At 34.9% G+C, this 15,831-nt stretch overlaps 2 protein-coding genes across 2 annotated transcripts; one reads left to right on the forward strand and one right to left on the reverse strand.

The window, feature by feature from the left end:
* Positions 1-211: 211 nt before the first annotated feature.
* LOC105795652 (uncharacterized) lies at positions 212-808 on the forward strand. Its single transcript, XM_012625333.2, has one exon. It carries the CDS (start codon positions 212-214, stop codon positions 806-808), a length of 597 nt encoding a protein of 198 aa, XP_012480787.2.
* A 12,721-nt stretch (positions 809-13,529) lies between these two features.
* On the reverse strand, positions 13,530-15,518 carry LOC105795653 (uncharacterized). Its single transcript, XM_012625334.2, has 4 exons — positions 15,440-15,518; positions 14,745-15,334; positions 14,291-14,630; positions 13,530-13,759 (listed from the first exon to the last, which is right to left on the reverse strand). Exons 1-4 carry the CDS (start codon positions 15,516-15,518, stop codon positions 13,530-13,532), a joined length of 1,239 nt encoding a protein of 412 aa, XP_012480788.2.
* Positions 15,519-15,831: the final 313 nt, after the last annotated feature.

The raw sequence follows: 15,831 nt of genomic DNA on the forward strand, positions 1-15,831 counted from the left end.
TCAATTTTGGAGGAAACTTCAAGGGGCATTAGGCACCCGACTTGATTTTAGCTCTGCGTATCACCCTTAGATCGATGAACAGTCTGAACGAGTTATTCAAATCCTAAAGGATATGATTCGGGGTTGTGTAATAGATTTTCGGGGCAATTGGGAAGATTACTTACCATTGGCTAAGTTTGCATACAATAATAACTTCTAGTCTAGTATTTAGATGGCACCTTACGAGGATCTGTATGGTCGTAAGTGTCATACTCCTCTATGTTGGACTAAATTAAGTGAACGTCGGGTTTTAGGTCCTAAGCTAGTTTCTGAGATGGAGAATAATATTAAGTTGATTCGATATCGTCTTAAAGCCACTTCTGATTGGCAGAAATCTTATGTCGATTTAAAGAGAAAAGATATTGAGTTTTCTGTAAGTGATCAAGTGCTCTTGAAAGTGTCCCCATGGAAGAAAGTCCTCCGATTTGGACCTATTGGCAAGTTGAGCCTGAGGTTTATTAGACTTTATCGTATCCTAAAATGTGTCAGGCTTGTTGCTTATCAACTAGAATTACCGCCAAAGTTAAAGCAGATTCATGATGTGTTCCACATCTCGATGCTGATACACTGTCAATCTGATCCGTCGCAAATAGTTTCGATTGAGAAAATTGAGGTACGGTTGGATCTAACTTTTGAGGAGGAACCTATTCAGATTCTAGATCGTGCCTTTAAGGTATTGAGGAAGAAAACTATTCCTTTAGTTAAATTTTTGTGGAGGAATCATGGCACTGAGGAAGCCACTTGGGAACCTGAAGTTTTGATTCGGTGACAGTACCTATATCTGTTCGAGTCAAGTAAATTTTGAAGCTAAAATTTCCTTTAGGGTGAAAGAGTTGTAATGCCCCAAACTTTGAATATTTGACTGTTGGATTCTATCGTAATTAAGTCTCTACATCTGTGGTTATGTGCTCGAGGTTAGGAGTTCGAGTTGCACTTTTTTTTTGAAGTTTTGCTATTTTATTCTAGGATAACATCTATCCTTAAATTACATATTTAAAATTAATTCAGTGCAAACTTGTGTCAAGAATGAACCTATTGGTTCACTGGTTAAGCTTCTATATTTTGTTTGGTCCTGTGTTCGAGTCTTGGAGTATGCAAGGAGGGGACCTTTTTGCTAAATGCTAGAAATCTTATTAGTATTTAATTAGGATTTAATGTTAGTCATCTTCTTTTATTTTTCCTTTCCTTTTTATTGTTTCTTCTTCTTTCCCTCTCTTTTCTCTTTTTCGGTTCTTTTATTTTTTTCGTGTCTTTTATTTATTTTGATTACTGTCATAAGTAAATGCGGGACTAATTGAAGTTATAAGCTGTTAGTTGTGTCAATCAAAAAGTTATTAAGTAAGTTTCACTGTCAATTCCTTTAATTCCATGGTTTTTCCCTTTTGTTCTTCGTAGCATGTTTTGAATTGGGAATTTCATTTTTATTGTGTAATTCTTTGATAATCAATTGTTTGGTTTCCCTATTAGGTGGGGATAACGGGAGCAGTGAACCTCAAAATGTCAATTTGAGCAATCATTGTTGATCTTTCGGTAAGTGTTGGTTTCGTTGAAGGTTTCATTTCGAAACTTTTGACATAAGTATTCTACGTATAATTGTGAAATATTTTCAATATAATTGGTTGATTGAGTTATTGGATGGTCGTTTTAGGCTTTGGACATCTTCTATAGTGTTCTAAATTCGAAATTACTTCAGGTGCGTACCAAATACCTGAGTTTTTACGAATTTTGAATGCCGAAAAACATGGCTCTCGACGCCACATAGCCGTGTGCTAGGCCATGTGTTAGGCTGTGTAACAAACTGTCTACAAAATACAAGTCACACTGGCAAGGGACACAGGCATGTTTCCAGGACGTGTATGGTCATGTTAGTGAAGGGTTCGCACGAGTTAGGGACACGGGCGTGTGTCCTAGCCGTGTGACTCACTGTTGCTATTAGAGACCATATGGGCCAGAGAAAATTGCGTGTGTCTAGGCCTTGTGACTCACTATTTGTGATTTAGGACCACACAGGCGTGTGTCTGGCCGTGTGAGACACACGGGTGGGCACACGAGCATCTTCTAGGCTGTGTGGAACCACACGGGTGTTCTGGAATTTATCTTTGAGGCCGTAAGTGTCGTCTAACGCGAACTTCGGCCTTTCGTAGTGTATTTAAGATTTGAATTAGATAGTATGAGTGCTATCTGGTGATCTAAGACTAAGATATTGATTATATAAATGTTTACTGATTGTGATGACTATTATTGATATTGATCTGTATCACTTAATTATGAATTGAGTCTGAATGACTATGTATACATTCTTGACATCTGTAATCTGCATTTGCACTGGATGGGAATTATTTAAAGGAGGAAGTGATCTGTTTTGATTCAGTAGCTAACCCACGACTGATATGTGTATCTAGCATTTTATCGCAATTTGATCTGGCAACTAGTCTGCATCTCATTGAATGTGTCAGACTGACACTATATGGTGTGTAGGGCTATATGGGTATTAATTTCCTTAACGGTGTGTTGGGATAGTCGAAGATGGTGTGTAGCGGATGGGGTAGGAATAAGTGCATCTGTTTATGATCTATTCTGTATCTGAAATGGAATTGTTCTGCCTTATAAATGCTACGTTAAATCTATACTGGATACTCTCTGATTCTTATTGGAACTTGAGATTCGAGAATTCATTATTCTAATTATGCTTCTAGCTGAGTCTATTTCAGTTATACACTGAGTTCTCAACTCTTTTTTTTTTACTGAATTTCAAGTAACTCATATTCTTGATCGGGTCAGCATAGTGGAAGCTCGATCAATCTGTTTTATCTACCTTTATTTATATTATTAGTAATTCGATTATTCCTTAGTAAAATGACCTCTTATGACTGTTGAATGATCGGCTGGCTTGTATAATTTTTATAATTTTTCAAATGGTTTTCTTTTGTTTGTGTTTTATAAAAGTGGGTTTTTCTAGTAACGTCAACGTAACTCTTCAAACTTGGTCTTGACGCCTAGGCTGGGTTTGGGGTGTTACAGTAACTATACATATAAAAGAACATATTATTTATAAAATGCAACATATCATGTATAAGATTCCAATATATAAATCATCAATCACAAATTAAATCATATTCCTTTTCGATTCAAAAGTACATAACCATTTCATATCACATAACAAATCTATACAAATTTATATTTAATTGTTCATTCGATGATATCCTCTTCAAATACATCCTTTTCATTTGTTATCCTTCTCGGATAACATTCTTTTCAACCTTCTTATTTGATATCATTTTTGGATAGCATCCTTTTCAATCTTTTCATTTGATATCCTTTTTTATTAACATCCTTTTCAACCTTTTAATTGATTCAGAAATACCGAATGTAATGCCATAGTATATTTCGACCATGGTCTTTTCCTTTTCAAGTATAATACCACAATGGATTTCAATCACGATCCTTTCCTTTTCTCAAATCCAAACAATTTTAAACATCAATACATAGATACATATATAAAGTTATCAATTAATCTTATAAAATTCAAATGTAATATTTTAAAATGAAATATGAACTTACCTCGACAAAAACGATTGTAAAAACGAAGTCGATGACTACTCCAACACTTTAGCTTTTTCATGGTTTAAGTCTGATTGATTCATTTCTTACTCATGCAATGAACTCAAATTGGCCGAAAGCTTCTAACCTTGTCTAATGGTGTTTCGATTTTCCCATCACCAAAATGAAGAATATGATGATTTTAGTTAGTTTAATTTTATGTTTACTAACTAAATTACCAATTTCACCTTTAAAAGCCATCAAAATTACACTAAAATCTATCCATAAACATCCACTAACATAAGATATGGTATTATTATCATCTAAGTCCATTAGTTAAACATTTCATTGCCATTTGACCCCTTTAACAAATAGAATTCAAAATTTGCATATTTTACAATTTAGTCTATTTTACCTAATTAACTATTTAAACCTTAAAATTTCTTAACCAAATTTTAATATAACCTTAAGAAGTACTCATAAACATTAAATAAATATTTAAACGCTGACTCACTTGTTAGAATTGTGGTTTTAGAACCATTATTTCTAACACTACTAAAAATGTGTTGTTACAACTCTCCCCCTAAAGGAATTTTCGTCCTCGAAAATCTTACCATAAAATAGGTTCGAGTATTGCACCTTCATAGCTTTTTTCTAGTTCCCAGGTAGCTTCCTCCACTCCGTTACGGTGCTAAAGAAATTTAACGAAAGCTATGTGTTTATTTCTTAATTATTTAACTTCTTGAACCAAGATTCTGATCAATTCCTCACTATACAATATATCAAGCTAAATTTCTACATCAACTGGTGAAATCACGTGTGAAGGGTAAGAACGATACTACCGCAACATCAATACATGGAATACATTGTGAATTTTCTCTAATTCAGATGATAAGGCTAAACGATAAGCTACTAGTCCAATTCTCTTAATAATCTTCTACGGCCCGATGAGACGCAGACAAAACTTCCGTTTTCGACAAAAAAAGGAAAAATTTTCTCCAAGGCGATACTTTTAAAAACACTCTATCGCTAACCTAAAATCCAATGTCTTTCCTTTTTAAATCAGCATATGACTTTTGACGATCGGAAGTAGCTTTCAAACTGTCTCGTATCACCTTGACTTTTTTCTCACTTAATTCAGTCTAATACAAAGGTGTTTGACATTTTCAACCATACAGAGCTTTGTACAGCACCATTTTAATACTCAATTGGTAACTTTTATTATACGTAAATTCAACCGACGAAAGAAATTTTTCCCAATCACCTTCAAACTCCAAAATGCAACAGCGAAGCATATCTTCAAGTATCTGAATCACCCGTCAGATTGACCCTAGGTCTGTGAATGGAATGCGATACTAAAATGATCTGTTTCCAAAAGCTTCGTGCAAGTTACTTTAAAATCTAGAACTAAATCGTGGATCTCGATCAGAAATAATAGATAATGGCACCCTGTGAAGCTTGACAATTTTAGCAACATACAACTCTGCCTTCTTCTCAAGTGAATAATCCGTTCGTACAGGAATGAAATGTGCGGACTTAGTCAGGTGATTGACAATAACCCAGATGGCATCTTTCTTTTCTGGAGATAACGACAATCCTGATACAAAATCAATAGTAACTCATTCTCATTTCCACTTTGGAATCATAATAGGCTGTAACAATCCTAGAGGTACCTGGTGCTCGGCTTTAACTTGTTGACAAATCAAACATTTTGACACAAATTCTGAAACCTCATGTTTCATACCTGGCCACCAGTACATTTGTTTCAAATCACAGTACATTTTGTTACTACCTGGACAAATCGAGTAACTACTGTTGTGAGCTTCCTACAAGATCTTCTGTTTAACTTCAGAATTTTTTGGATTACATAACCTATTTCAGAAGTACAAACTATCATTAGTACCAATGCAAAAATCTAAGTCTAATGTCTTTTCAATCTGTCCTCCTTTACCAATCAAATTTGTATCATTTTTCTAAGTTTTACAAATTTGTTGCAAAAAAGTTGGTTTAGCTTTTAATTCAGCTAAAATCGAACCATCCTCAACAAGTTTCAACTGAGTGTTCAAAGCTCTCAATGAAAATAATGACTTTCGACTCAAAGCATCCGTGACAATATTAGTTTGCCCTAGGTGTTAGTCAATAACCAGATCATAATCTTTCAACAGTTCTAACCATCTACGTTGTCGCAAATTCAATTATTTTTTGTGACATTAAATATTTTAAGTTTTTATGGTCAGTGAAGATATGGCACTTTTCCCCATATAAATAATGTCACCAAATTTTTAAAGCAAACACAATAGCTGTAAGCTCTAAATCATGAATCGGGTAGTTCCTCTCGTGCAATTTCAATTTACGAGAAGCATAAGCTACTACTTTGCCTTCCGGCATTAAAACACAGCCCAAACCATTAAGTGAAGTGTTGCTATAAATCACAAAATCTTTGCCAAACTCTGGTTGAATTAACACAGGGGCTTCGATTAACATCACTTTCAACGGATCAAAGCTTTTTTGACATTTATCGAACCAAAAAAATTTTATATCTTTCTAGAGTAGCTCCATCAATGGTGAAGCAATCATCGAGAACCCTTTTGTAACATACATAACCTGTTTCTGATAGGGTTACGAAATATTACCTTACCATACGAAACTTTTCAGAACAAATGGCTACCAACCATTCAATTATATTAACAAAATTTATAAATAATTCAAAATGGAATAATCATACATTTACAAATCTTAAATCAGGCCTTCGAGGTCTTGAAAATAGTTTAAAAACAACTAGGGACCAATTCGAGACAAAACAAAAAATTTGGGACAAAACTAAAAATTTTCAAAACAGGGGTCACACAGTCGTGTGTGTAGACCGTGTAACTCTATGATTTGGATCACACGATCATGTCGCAGGTCATATGCTAGCCTGTGTACCATTCGAAGTATCCTCACACAGTTATTTCGCAGGCCATGTGTTAGCTCGTGTGCATCACACGGCCGTGTGACAGGCCGTATGTGCCCAAAAAAAACCTATTTCAAGCATATCTCTCAACCAATTTCACAAGTAATTGTACCATTTCATAACATGCATAAACAAGCTTCCCAAAAATACCATAAGCACCCATTTTCATGCCATTTTATATTAGGTCATTTAAGCACCAACTTTGAATCAACCATACACACCACCTATAGTTGTTCAAACAAATTATTTCAAAGCATAACACTTATACCCACTAATAAATTATGAACCTTTGCAAACATTGCCAAATTACCCTATTACATGCCATATAAGCCAAGTTAAATTCAAGGGTTACCAGAAGAATCCCCAGATAGTGTGATTTCTTCGTACTGATCCAATCTCCCGATCCACAAAATGTTATCTACAAGAAACACAACAAAATACAAGTAAGCTTTTATAAAGCTTAGTAAGTTTGTTGATTAAACAGTAAAGCTTACTAAATTACTCATAATAATTCAATAAATAAAATCTTTAAACAATGTTTCTGACAATAAAGTCCTAAGCAGAGTTCCTAGTGATAAGGTTCTTAATAGAGTTCCTATGAACGAGGTTATTATCAGAATTCTTATCAATCATAACTCACAATAAGTGTGAAATTCTCAGTACAATACTACAAATTAGTTTCCACATTTCAATAACTTTTTAGAGATCAATAAAACATAATTAGATGAACAATAAGTGGAAACGAGTACACAGTTAACCATCCAGCACACCAAATGCTTAAATAATAATTTTTGGAAAACATACATGTCCACAATGGAGTCAATTCAAGATATCAAGTACAAGTCATGCCATTCAAAGTCATTAAACAAGTTATTAATACAATAATTATGACCTGATGAATGACTTATAGATACGAGTACTCAAGTAGTCCAACCGAAACACGCCAAATGCTCATAAGAGCTGATCCAACCAATAACACACCAAACACTCATGAGCGCTAAACCAATTGATAACACGCCTTGGTACTAAGTGCCTAGCCCGTAGGCTATACATCCGCCCCCGTAACATGCCAGAATAGGATAGTATAACACGAGAGTTCGTAACAAATGTCAAACCACAGTATACTCGGGAAAAATATATATAAAGAACGCCACATCAATCTCCACTCCTACCCCACATAACATGTAATACCCCCTACTCGTATTCGTCGTCGGAATAGGGTATGAGGCATTACCAGATTTTACCAAATTAATTTTCCATTATTATCAGTTAAATACTATTCATTTATCGAAACATGTCATGACGTCCCTTGGTTGGGCCTCCGAAGCCCAAAACATACATCGAGACAAAATCGGGATTAAATCAAAACCATAAGAAATTTTTCGCAAAATCCTAAAGTTTTTTTTTTTGGAACTCAATATAACCCTTTTATAAATTTCTAACATTCCCTGCAATTTTAAACCGAGACTAATCCAACACAACCAATCCATTTCAACATATTTTCAAAATAGATTTAACATAGTCATAAGATAACCTCATCACATACCAAAACCAAAATTTGTTAGCCATACCAATGGCTAACCATACATTCATTTCACATTAACATTTACTTTACTAGCTTATACATGCCATTCATTTCCAAAATAAAGTTTATTTATATACCGAGATCTTGAGGTTGATAGTGTGATGCGTCTCCGACCAAATCTGACCTCCGAGCTCTTAACACTACAAAACAGGGGAAAAGGAAACAGTGTAAGCACTTTGTGCTTAGTAAGCTCATGTAACAAGAATTATACTTACCTAATATTTTCAATACAATGCAATAAACATTCATACATCCATTCAATACATTATTCCCCTAACATGCACAAACTTAACATTTAAGTTAGTTCAATAGTTCCATGTATCAATAATATATATCACGATTGATGAGCTCATCAATACCATGATTTTCATTCCCTTGTTATTTTTCCATATTTATCTCGTTGAACTTCTCAGAATTTTGATGACTTTTCAGGGGTACACTTTAGTGTACAAATCCGGGTCCGTCAATTCATATTCATGTGCGCACATTTCCATTTCAGAGAGCACACTCCAGCGAACCTCATCCTTACAGCGGGATTACCTGTCCAGGCTAAATCCCCTTTAATATAAACTCATAGAGTATTGTCGGGATTACCAGTCTAGGCTAAATCCCCTGCAATGACAATTACTCTAATGAGCTTGGATCTAAATTATCAGTCCAGGCTAAATTCAGACCCTAATTCGGATTAACCGTTTGGGCTAAATCCACTTTCCACATAATCTTCGGGACGGCTATATCAGGATAGGATCACCCGTCTTGGCTAGATCCTTTTTACCGTTAATTCTTTTTCAAAGATCCATCAAATTTTCCTTCCATTCAACCGGGATTTCTTCCCCTTTTTATCAAATATATCAATGTTTCATAAATTTTCATACAATGAACATTCAAATCATATTCACATCAATAACAAACATTTTAAGCATTTAAGAATATAATTCAAGTTACACAAACTTACCTCGATACTTGTTCGTAAACAAAAATCTACTAATCCTGAACTTTTTCTTTTCCTCTAGCTTTGTCTTTGAATTTTCTGGATCTAAATAAATAAATTTAATCATTAATCTAATACATTTCATGTTCATATGTAACATTATCTATAATTTCATTATTATTTATAGTGCATTCAAAGCTGTCTCACTGAGTCATAGTCACTAAATTATTTATATCTTGAGCTACGGATCTCCAAATTAAGATCTGCTAATTTTTCCCAAAACTAAGCTCACATATCTTCTTACCATAAAATTTTAAAAATTTTATGGTCTAGATAATAAGTAAATTTTATTCTTTAAAGTTCCCCTATTTCACTGTTGGACAGTTCCAACCCCTCTTCACTAAAAATTAATTATCTCATTGTAAAGAATTTGGATGATGTTTCTGTTTATTTTTTCTGAAAATAGACTCATTAAGGATTCTAAGCATATAAATCATAACTCATAATCATTTTTTTACAATTTTAAATGATTTTCCAAAGTCAGAACAGGGGAACCCGAATTCATTCTGACCTTGTCTCACAAAATCTAGTATATCTCATGTTTCACAATTTCATTGCTTACACAGTTTCATTTATAAGAAACTAGACTCAATAAGATTTAATTTCATATTTTATTCATCCCCTAATTCAATTTCCACAATAGATGGTGATTTTTCAAAGTTAACCTACTGCTGCTGTCCCAAACTGTGTTAGTGCATGATGTTAATTACCATTTTTCCCCTAAGCTTTCAATAAATCATAATCTCATCCCTGCTCAATTAACCTCTCAATTGAGCTGATTTTTCTCAATTAACACTTTATTATATAACTTTAAACTATTTTATAACCTTTGGAAATCAGAATTTTAGCACTAGAGTTTAATTCCAAACTTTTTCACAATTAAGTCCTACAAATTAATTTCTATTGAAATTACCTAATAAAATCATCTCATAAAAAATTAAAGCCTCAATTTCATGATATTTCATCATCAAAATTCCAGCACATATTCATAGCAACTTTCAATTTCATTCATAAAATCAAAAACTAATAAATTTAGTAATAGGACCTAGTTGTAAAAGTCTTAGAAACACAAAAATTACAAGAAAAAGGCAAGGATTAACTCACTTGGTGCAAAAATTATGAAGTGCCTGCTTGAATAAATCCTTAGGACATTTTTGGCTGATGATAATGAAGAAAATATGAAGAGAATTCTAGATATTCTAATTTGGTCCTATTTTTATGTTAGTAAATTTGTTATTTTTCCATTTTACCCTTATTTCACTCATTCTCCTGATTTTTCTCAGCTTATGCCGCCCAAAATATCTCCTTTTGGGCTTATTTGCAATTTATGTCCCTCCTCATTTAAAAATTGAGCTATTTAATCCTTCTGTAACACTTACACCTTTCTCAATTTAGTCCTTTTTCACTTAATTGACTACCCAAACATTAAAATTTTCTAACGAAATTTTAACACCATATTACTAACATTTCATAAATATTTTTAAAAATATTTTTGAGTCGGTTTTACAAGATCGAGGTCTCAATACCTTCTTTTTACCCAATTTCTTCAATAATTTCTTTTTCTAACTAACCATTAAATTGGTAAAATTTTTCTATCGATATTTTCATACGATTTTCCTATCATATCAATATTCATCCAAAAATATTAAAATAAATTTCTCTTTAAATCAGATTTGTGGTTAGGAAACCACTGTTCTGATAACCTTGAATTTAGGCTATTACAACTCTCCCCCCTTTAAGGATTTTCGTCCTCGAAAATCTTACCAGTAAAGAGGTTCGGGTATTGTTTCCTCATTGCCTCCTCCGGTTCCCATGTCACTTCCTAAATCCCGTGTTTTTTCCATAATACTTTCACCAAATTTATCTTTTTATTTCTAAGCTCTTTTATTTCCCATACTAATATCTTGACCGGTTCTTCACTGTAAGTCATATCCGGCTGAATCTCCACTTCTGTCGGAGAAATAACATGTGAAGGATCTAATTGATACCGTCGTAGCATAGACACATGAAAAACATTATGAATTATATCGAGTTCCGATGGTAATGTCAATCGATAAGCGACCGGTCCAATTCCTTCTATGATTTCATATGGCTCGATAAATCTTGGACTCAATTTACCCTTTCGACCGAATCGAAGAACTTTCTTACAAGGAGACATTTTTAAGAATACCTTATCACCCACCTAAAATTCAATCTCTTTTCGTTTAAGATCAGCATATGACTTCTGACGATCGGAAGCTGCATTTAGACTATCTCGAATCACCATGACTTTTTCTTTTGTTTCTCGGATCATATCAACCCCATGTATCTTTTTTTCCCTGAGCTCTGTCCAATATAATGGTGTTCTACATTTTCTACCATTCAAAGCTTCATACGGAGCCATTTTAATACTGGACTGATAACTGTTATTATAAGCAAATTCAATCAAAGGTAGATACTTCTCCCAATTACGTTCAAACTCTAATATACAACATCGGAGCATATCTTCCAGTACCTGAATTACACGCTCAGATCGGCCGTCTATCTGAGGATGAAATGTAGTGCTGAAATACAACTAAGTACCCAAGGCTTCTTGCAATTTGTCCTAGAAACGAGATGTAAATCTAGGATCTCTATCTGATATAATGGAGATTGGCACTCTATGTAGCCTGACAATCTCAGATATATAAAGTTTAGCCAATTTATCTAGGGAATAATCCATACGTACTTGGATAAAATGTGTTGATTTTGTTAATCGATCAACGATCACCCAAATGGCATCTTTCTTCTTCAGAGACATTGGTAATCCCGACATAAAATCCATAATAATTCTTTCCCACTTCCATTCCGGTATAGTGATTGGCTGAAGTAACCCCGAAGGTACTTGATGTTCTACTTTGACCTGTTGACATATCAGACTTCTTGATACAAACTCAGAAATATCATGTTTCATACCTGGCCACTAGTACATTTTCTTCAAATCATTATACATTTTATTACCTCCCGGATGCACGGACATAATACCACTGTGTACCTCATGTAAAATCTTCTGTACAAGCTCTGAATTCTTCGGTACACATACTCTGCCTCTGAATAATAAACAACCATCAGTCCCAATCTAAAATTCTAAATCATTACCTAACTCACATTGTACCCGTTTAGCCTGTAGCTTCTCATCATTTTTTTGAGCTTCATATATTTGTTGTAGAAATTTCGGTTTAACTCTCAACTCAACTACGAATGAACCATCATCAACCAAAGACAATCGAGCATTCATAGCTCGCAAAGCAAACAGAGATTTTCGACTTAAATCATCAGCAACAACATTAGCCTTACCCAGATGGTAATCAATAATCAAATCATAGTCCTTTATCAATTCAAGCCACCTACGCTGTCTCAAATTCAAATCTTTCTGTGTCATCAGATATTTCAGACTTTTATGATCAGTATAAATATGACATTTCTCACCATACAAGTAATGTCGCTATATTTTTAATGCAAATATAATAGCAGTTAATTTAAGATCATACACCGGGTAATTTCTTTCATGTGTCTTAAGTTGTCTCGAAGCATAGGCTATAACTTTACCTTTTTGCATCAAGACACAACCTAAACCATTTAATGATGCATCACTATAAATAATAAATTCTTTACCCGGTTCAGGTTGTACCAACACAGGTGCTTTCATTAACAAATCTTTCAATCGGTCAAAACTCTACTGGCATTCATCAGTCCACTCAAATTTAACATCTTTCTGTAATAAACGGATCATCGGAGAAGCTATCATAGAGAACCACTGTACAAATCTCTGATAATAACCAGCCAAAACCCAAGAAACTTCTAACCTCAGATATATTTTTCGGTGGACTCCAATTAATAATAGCTGAGATTTTACTCGGATCTACCCTGATGCCTTCTGTAGATACAATATGTCAAAGAAAACCCACTTCTCGAAGCCAAAATTCACATTTACTGAATTTAGCATATAGTTGCTTTTCTCGCAGAATTTGCAACACAATTCTCAAATGTTCTGCATGCTCATTTTCCTCTCGGGAATAGACAAAAATATCATCAATAAAAACTACCACGAACCTGTCTAAGTACGGTCTGAATATTCGATTCATCAAGTCCATAAATACTACAGGTGCATTAGTCAACCCAAACGGCATAACAAGAAACTCATAATGCCCATACCTGGTTCTAAAAGCTGTCTTTGGCACATCTGGCTCTTCTACCCGTAACTGATAGTAGCCCGATCGGAGATCAATCTTTGAAAATACTGTGGCACCCTTCAACTGGTCAAATAGATCGTCAATCTGAGGCAATGGGTACTTATTCTTTATAGTGACTTTGTTGAGCTGTCAGTAATCAATACATAATCTTAAGGACCCGTCCTTCTTTTTGACAAATAGAACCGGAGCACCCCAAGGTGAATGACTTGGTCAAACAAAGCCCCTGTCAACAAGTTCTTGCAACTGTGTCTTTAACTCTTTTAATTCCGTAGGATCCATACGATACGGAGCTATGGCGATTGGAGTAGTTTCCGAAATCAGATCTATAGAAAATTCCACTTCTCTTTCTGGTGGCAACCCCGGTAATTCCTTTGGAAACACATCAGAAAATTCACATACAACTGGCACTGCTTGTATCTTTGACTCAGATACCTTAGTGTCTAACACATATGCCAAATAGGCATTATACCCTTTTCAGACACACCTCTGAGCTGTTATAACTGAAATCACATTAGGTAATTCCTCTGTTTGATCAGATTTAACCCGAAGTAATTCTCCATTCTGACACTTCAGCACAATATATTTCTATCTACAGTTTACTACTGCATCATGCTGAGTTAGCCAATCCATACCCAATATCACATCGAACTCATCAAAAGGCAATAACATCAAGTCAACCGGAAAACAAATACCTTTTATCATCAGTGGAAAATTTTTACAAACTTTATCTACAATCACAAACTGGCCTAGGGGGTTCGAGACTTTAACCACAAATTCAGTAGGTTCAATAGATAATTTTTTAACAAATACTAATTTTTTGCATATGTATGAATGTGTAGAACTAGGATCAATCAATGCAGTAATATCAGTATCAAGTAAAGAAAATGTATCAATAATAACATCGGGTGCTGAAGCATCTTCTCTAGTACGGATGGCATATGTCCTAGTAGGTGCTCATGCCTCAGGCCTGCCTGCAGTATCTTTCGTAGCTCCTCGGCTACCACTGACATTACTAGATGGTCGAGGTGGTCTACCCCTCGAAACTAGATTACTTGGCTTCGATGTCTGTTCAGCTTCTTTTTCACCCCTTTCTGGACAATCTCTGAGGAAATGATCTAAAGAACCACGTCGGTAACAAGCCCCGTTCTTTAATCGGCATTCACCAAAATGATTTTTATTACAGTACTGGCATCTCGGCTTAGGGGTACCAACACTGCCAACACTGGTCACTGATGGAGTGGAAGGTCTTGGATTAGTGCGTTGAAAACCTCGCTCTCTACCCGAATACCCAGTAGCTGAGGTAGAGCGATCCTGGAATTTCTTCAATTTCTTTGAGGCAGAAAACTAGGATTTTTCCATCGATCTTTTACTAAAAATTCGAGCTTCCCTCTCAGCCTGTTTCTTTTCTTTGCTCAATTCTTCTACTTTATAAGCTCTCTCTGCCAATGTAGCAAACTCTCGAATTTCAAGAATTCTGATCAATAGCTTAATTTCTTCATTCAACCCTTCTTCGAATCGTTTGCACATTTCGGCTTCTGATTGTATCCATTCCCGAGCATATTTACTCAATCGAAAAAATTCTCTTTCATACTCAGATACTGATTTTTTACCCTGTTTCAGCTCAAAAAATTCTTTTCTCTTCCGATCGAGGAACCTCTGACTAATATATTTCTTCTTGAACTCGGTCTGAAAGAATTCCCATGTAATTTCTTCTTTCGAAACAACTGAAGCTTTAGTATTCCACCAATGGTAAGCTGTATCTTTTAGCAATGATACTGCACATTTCAAACACTCTTCTGGTGTGCAAGATAATTCCTCCAAAACACGAGTAGTATTTTCTAACCAAAACTCAGCCCATTCGGGATCATCATCAACTGCAGCTTTGAATTCTTCTGCCCCATATTTTCTTATTTTATCAACCGGAGCTTTCCCTTTTCTGATAGATTCAGTACCTGTAACATGTGAAATCTCGAGAACCGGTGGAGGAGGAAGAGGAGGAGCTTGAGCTTGCTGCACTATAGGGTTAGTTCTTATATACTGAGTAAATCATTCATTCATCATTTGATAAAAGGCCACTATAGCCTCTTCACTTCAGTCCCTTGTCTTGGACCTTTTACTACTAGTAGCTTCAACTTCTCTTCGTTCTGAAGCCGGAGCATGACTCCCGACTTCCTCGGGTTGAGCTCGGTCGGCAGGCATTTACTATAAGAAAATCACATTTCAAATGGTAAGGAGATATCACACTATCAATAATAATTTAAATGGCATGTATAGCTAATCCCATATTTGCTACTTCAGTCAGAAAAATCGGCTAAACCGTGGCTCTGATACCAACAAATGTAATACCCCTTACCCGTATTCGTCACCGAAATAGGGTATGAGGCATTACCAGATTTTACCAAATTAATTTTCTATTATTACGAGTTAAATACTATTCATTTATCAAAACATGTCATGACGTCCCTTGGTTGGGCCTCCGAAGCTCAAAACATACATCGGGACCAAATCGAGA

This window comes from Gossypium raimondii, chromosome 3, assembly GCF_025698545.1.
Source record: "Gossypium raimondii isolate GPD5lz chromosome 3, ASM2569854v1, whole genome shotgun sequence".
Taxonomy (NCBI): domain Eukaryota; kingdom Viridiplantae; phylum Streptophyta; class Magnoliopsida; order Malvales; family Malvaceae; genus Gossypium; species Gossypium raimondii.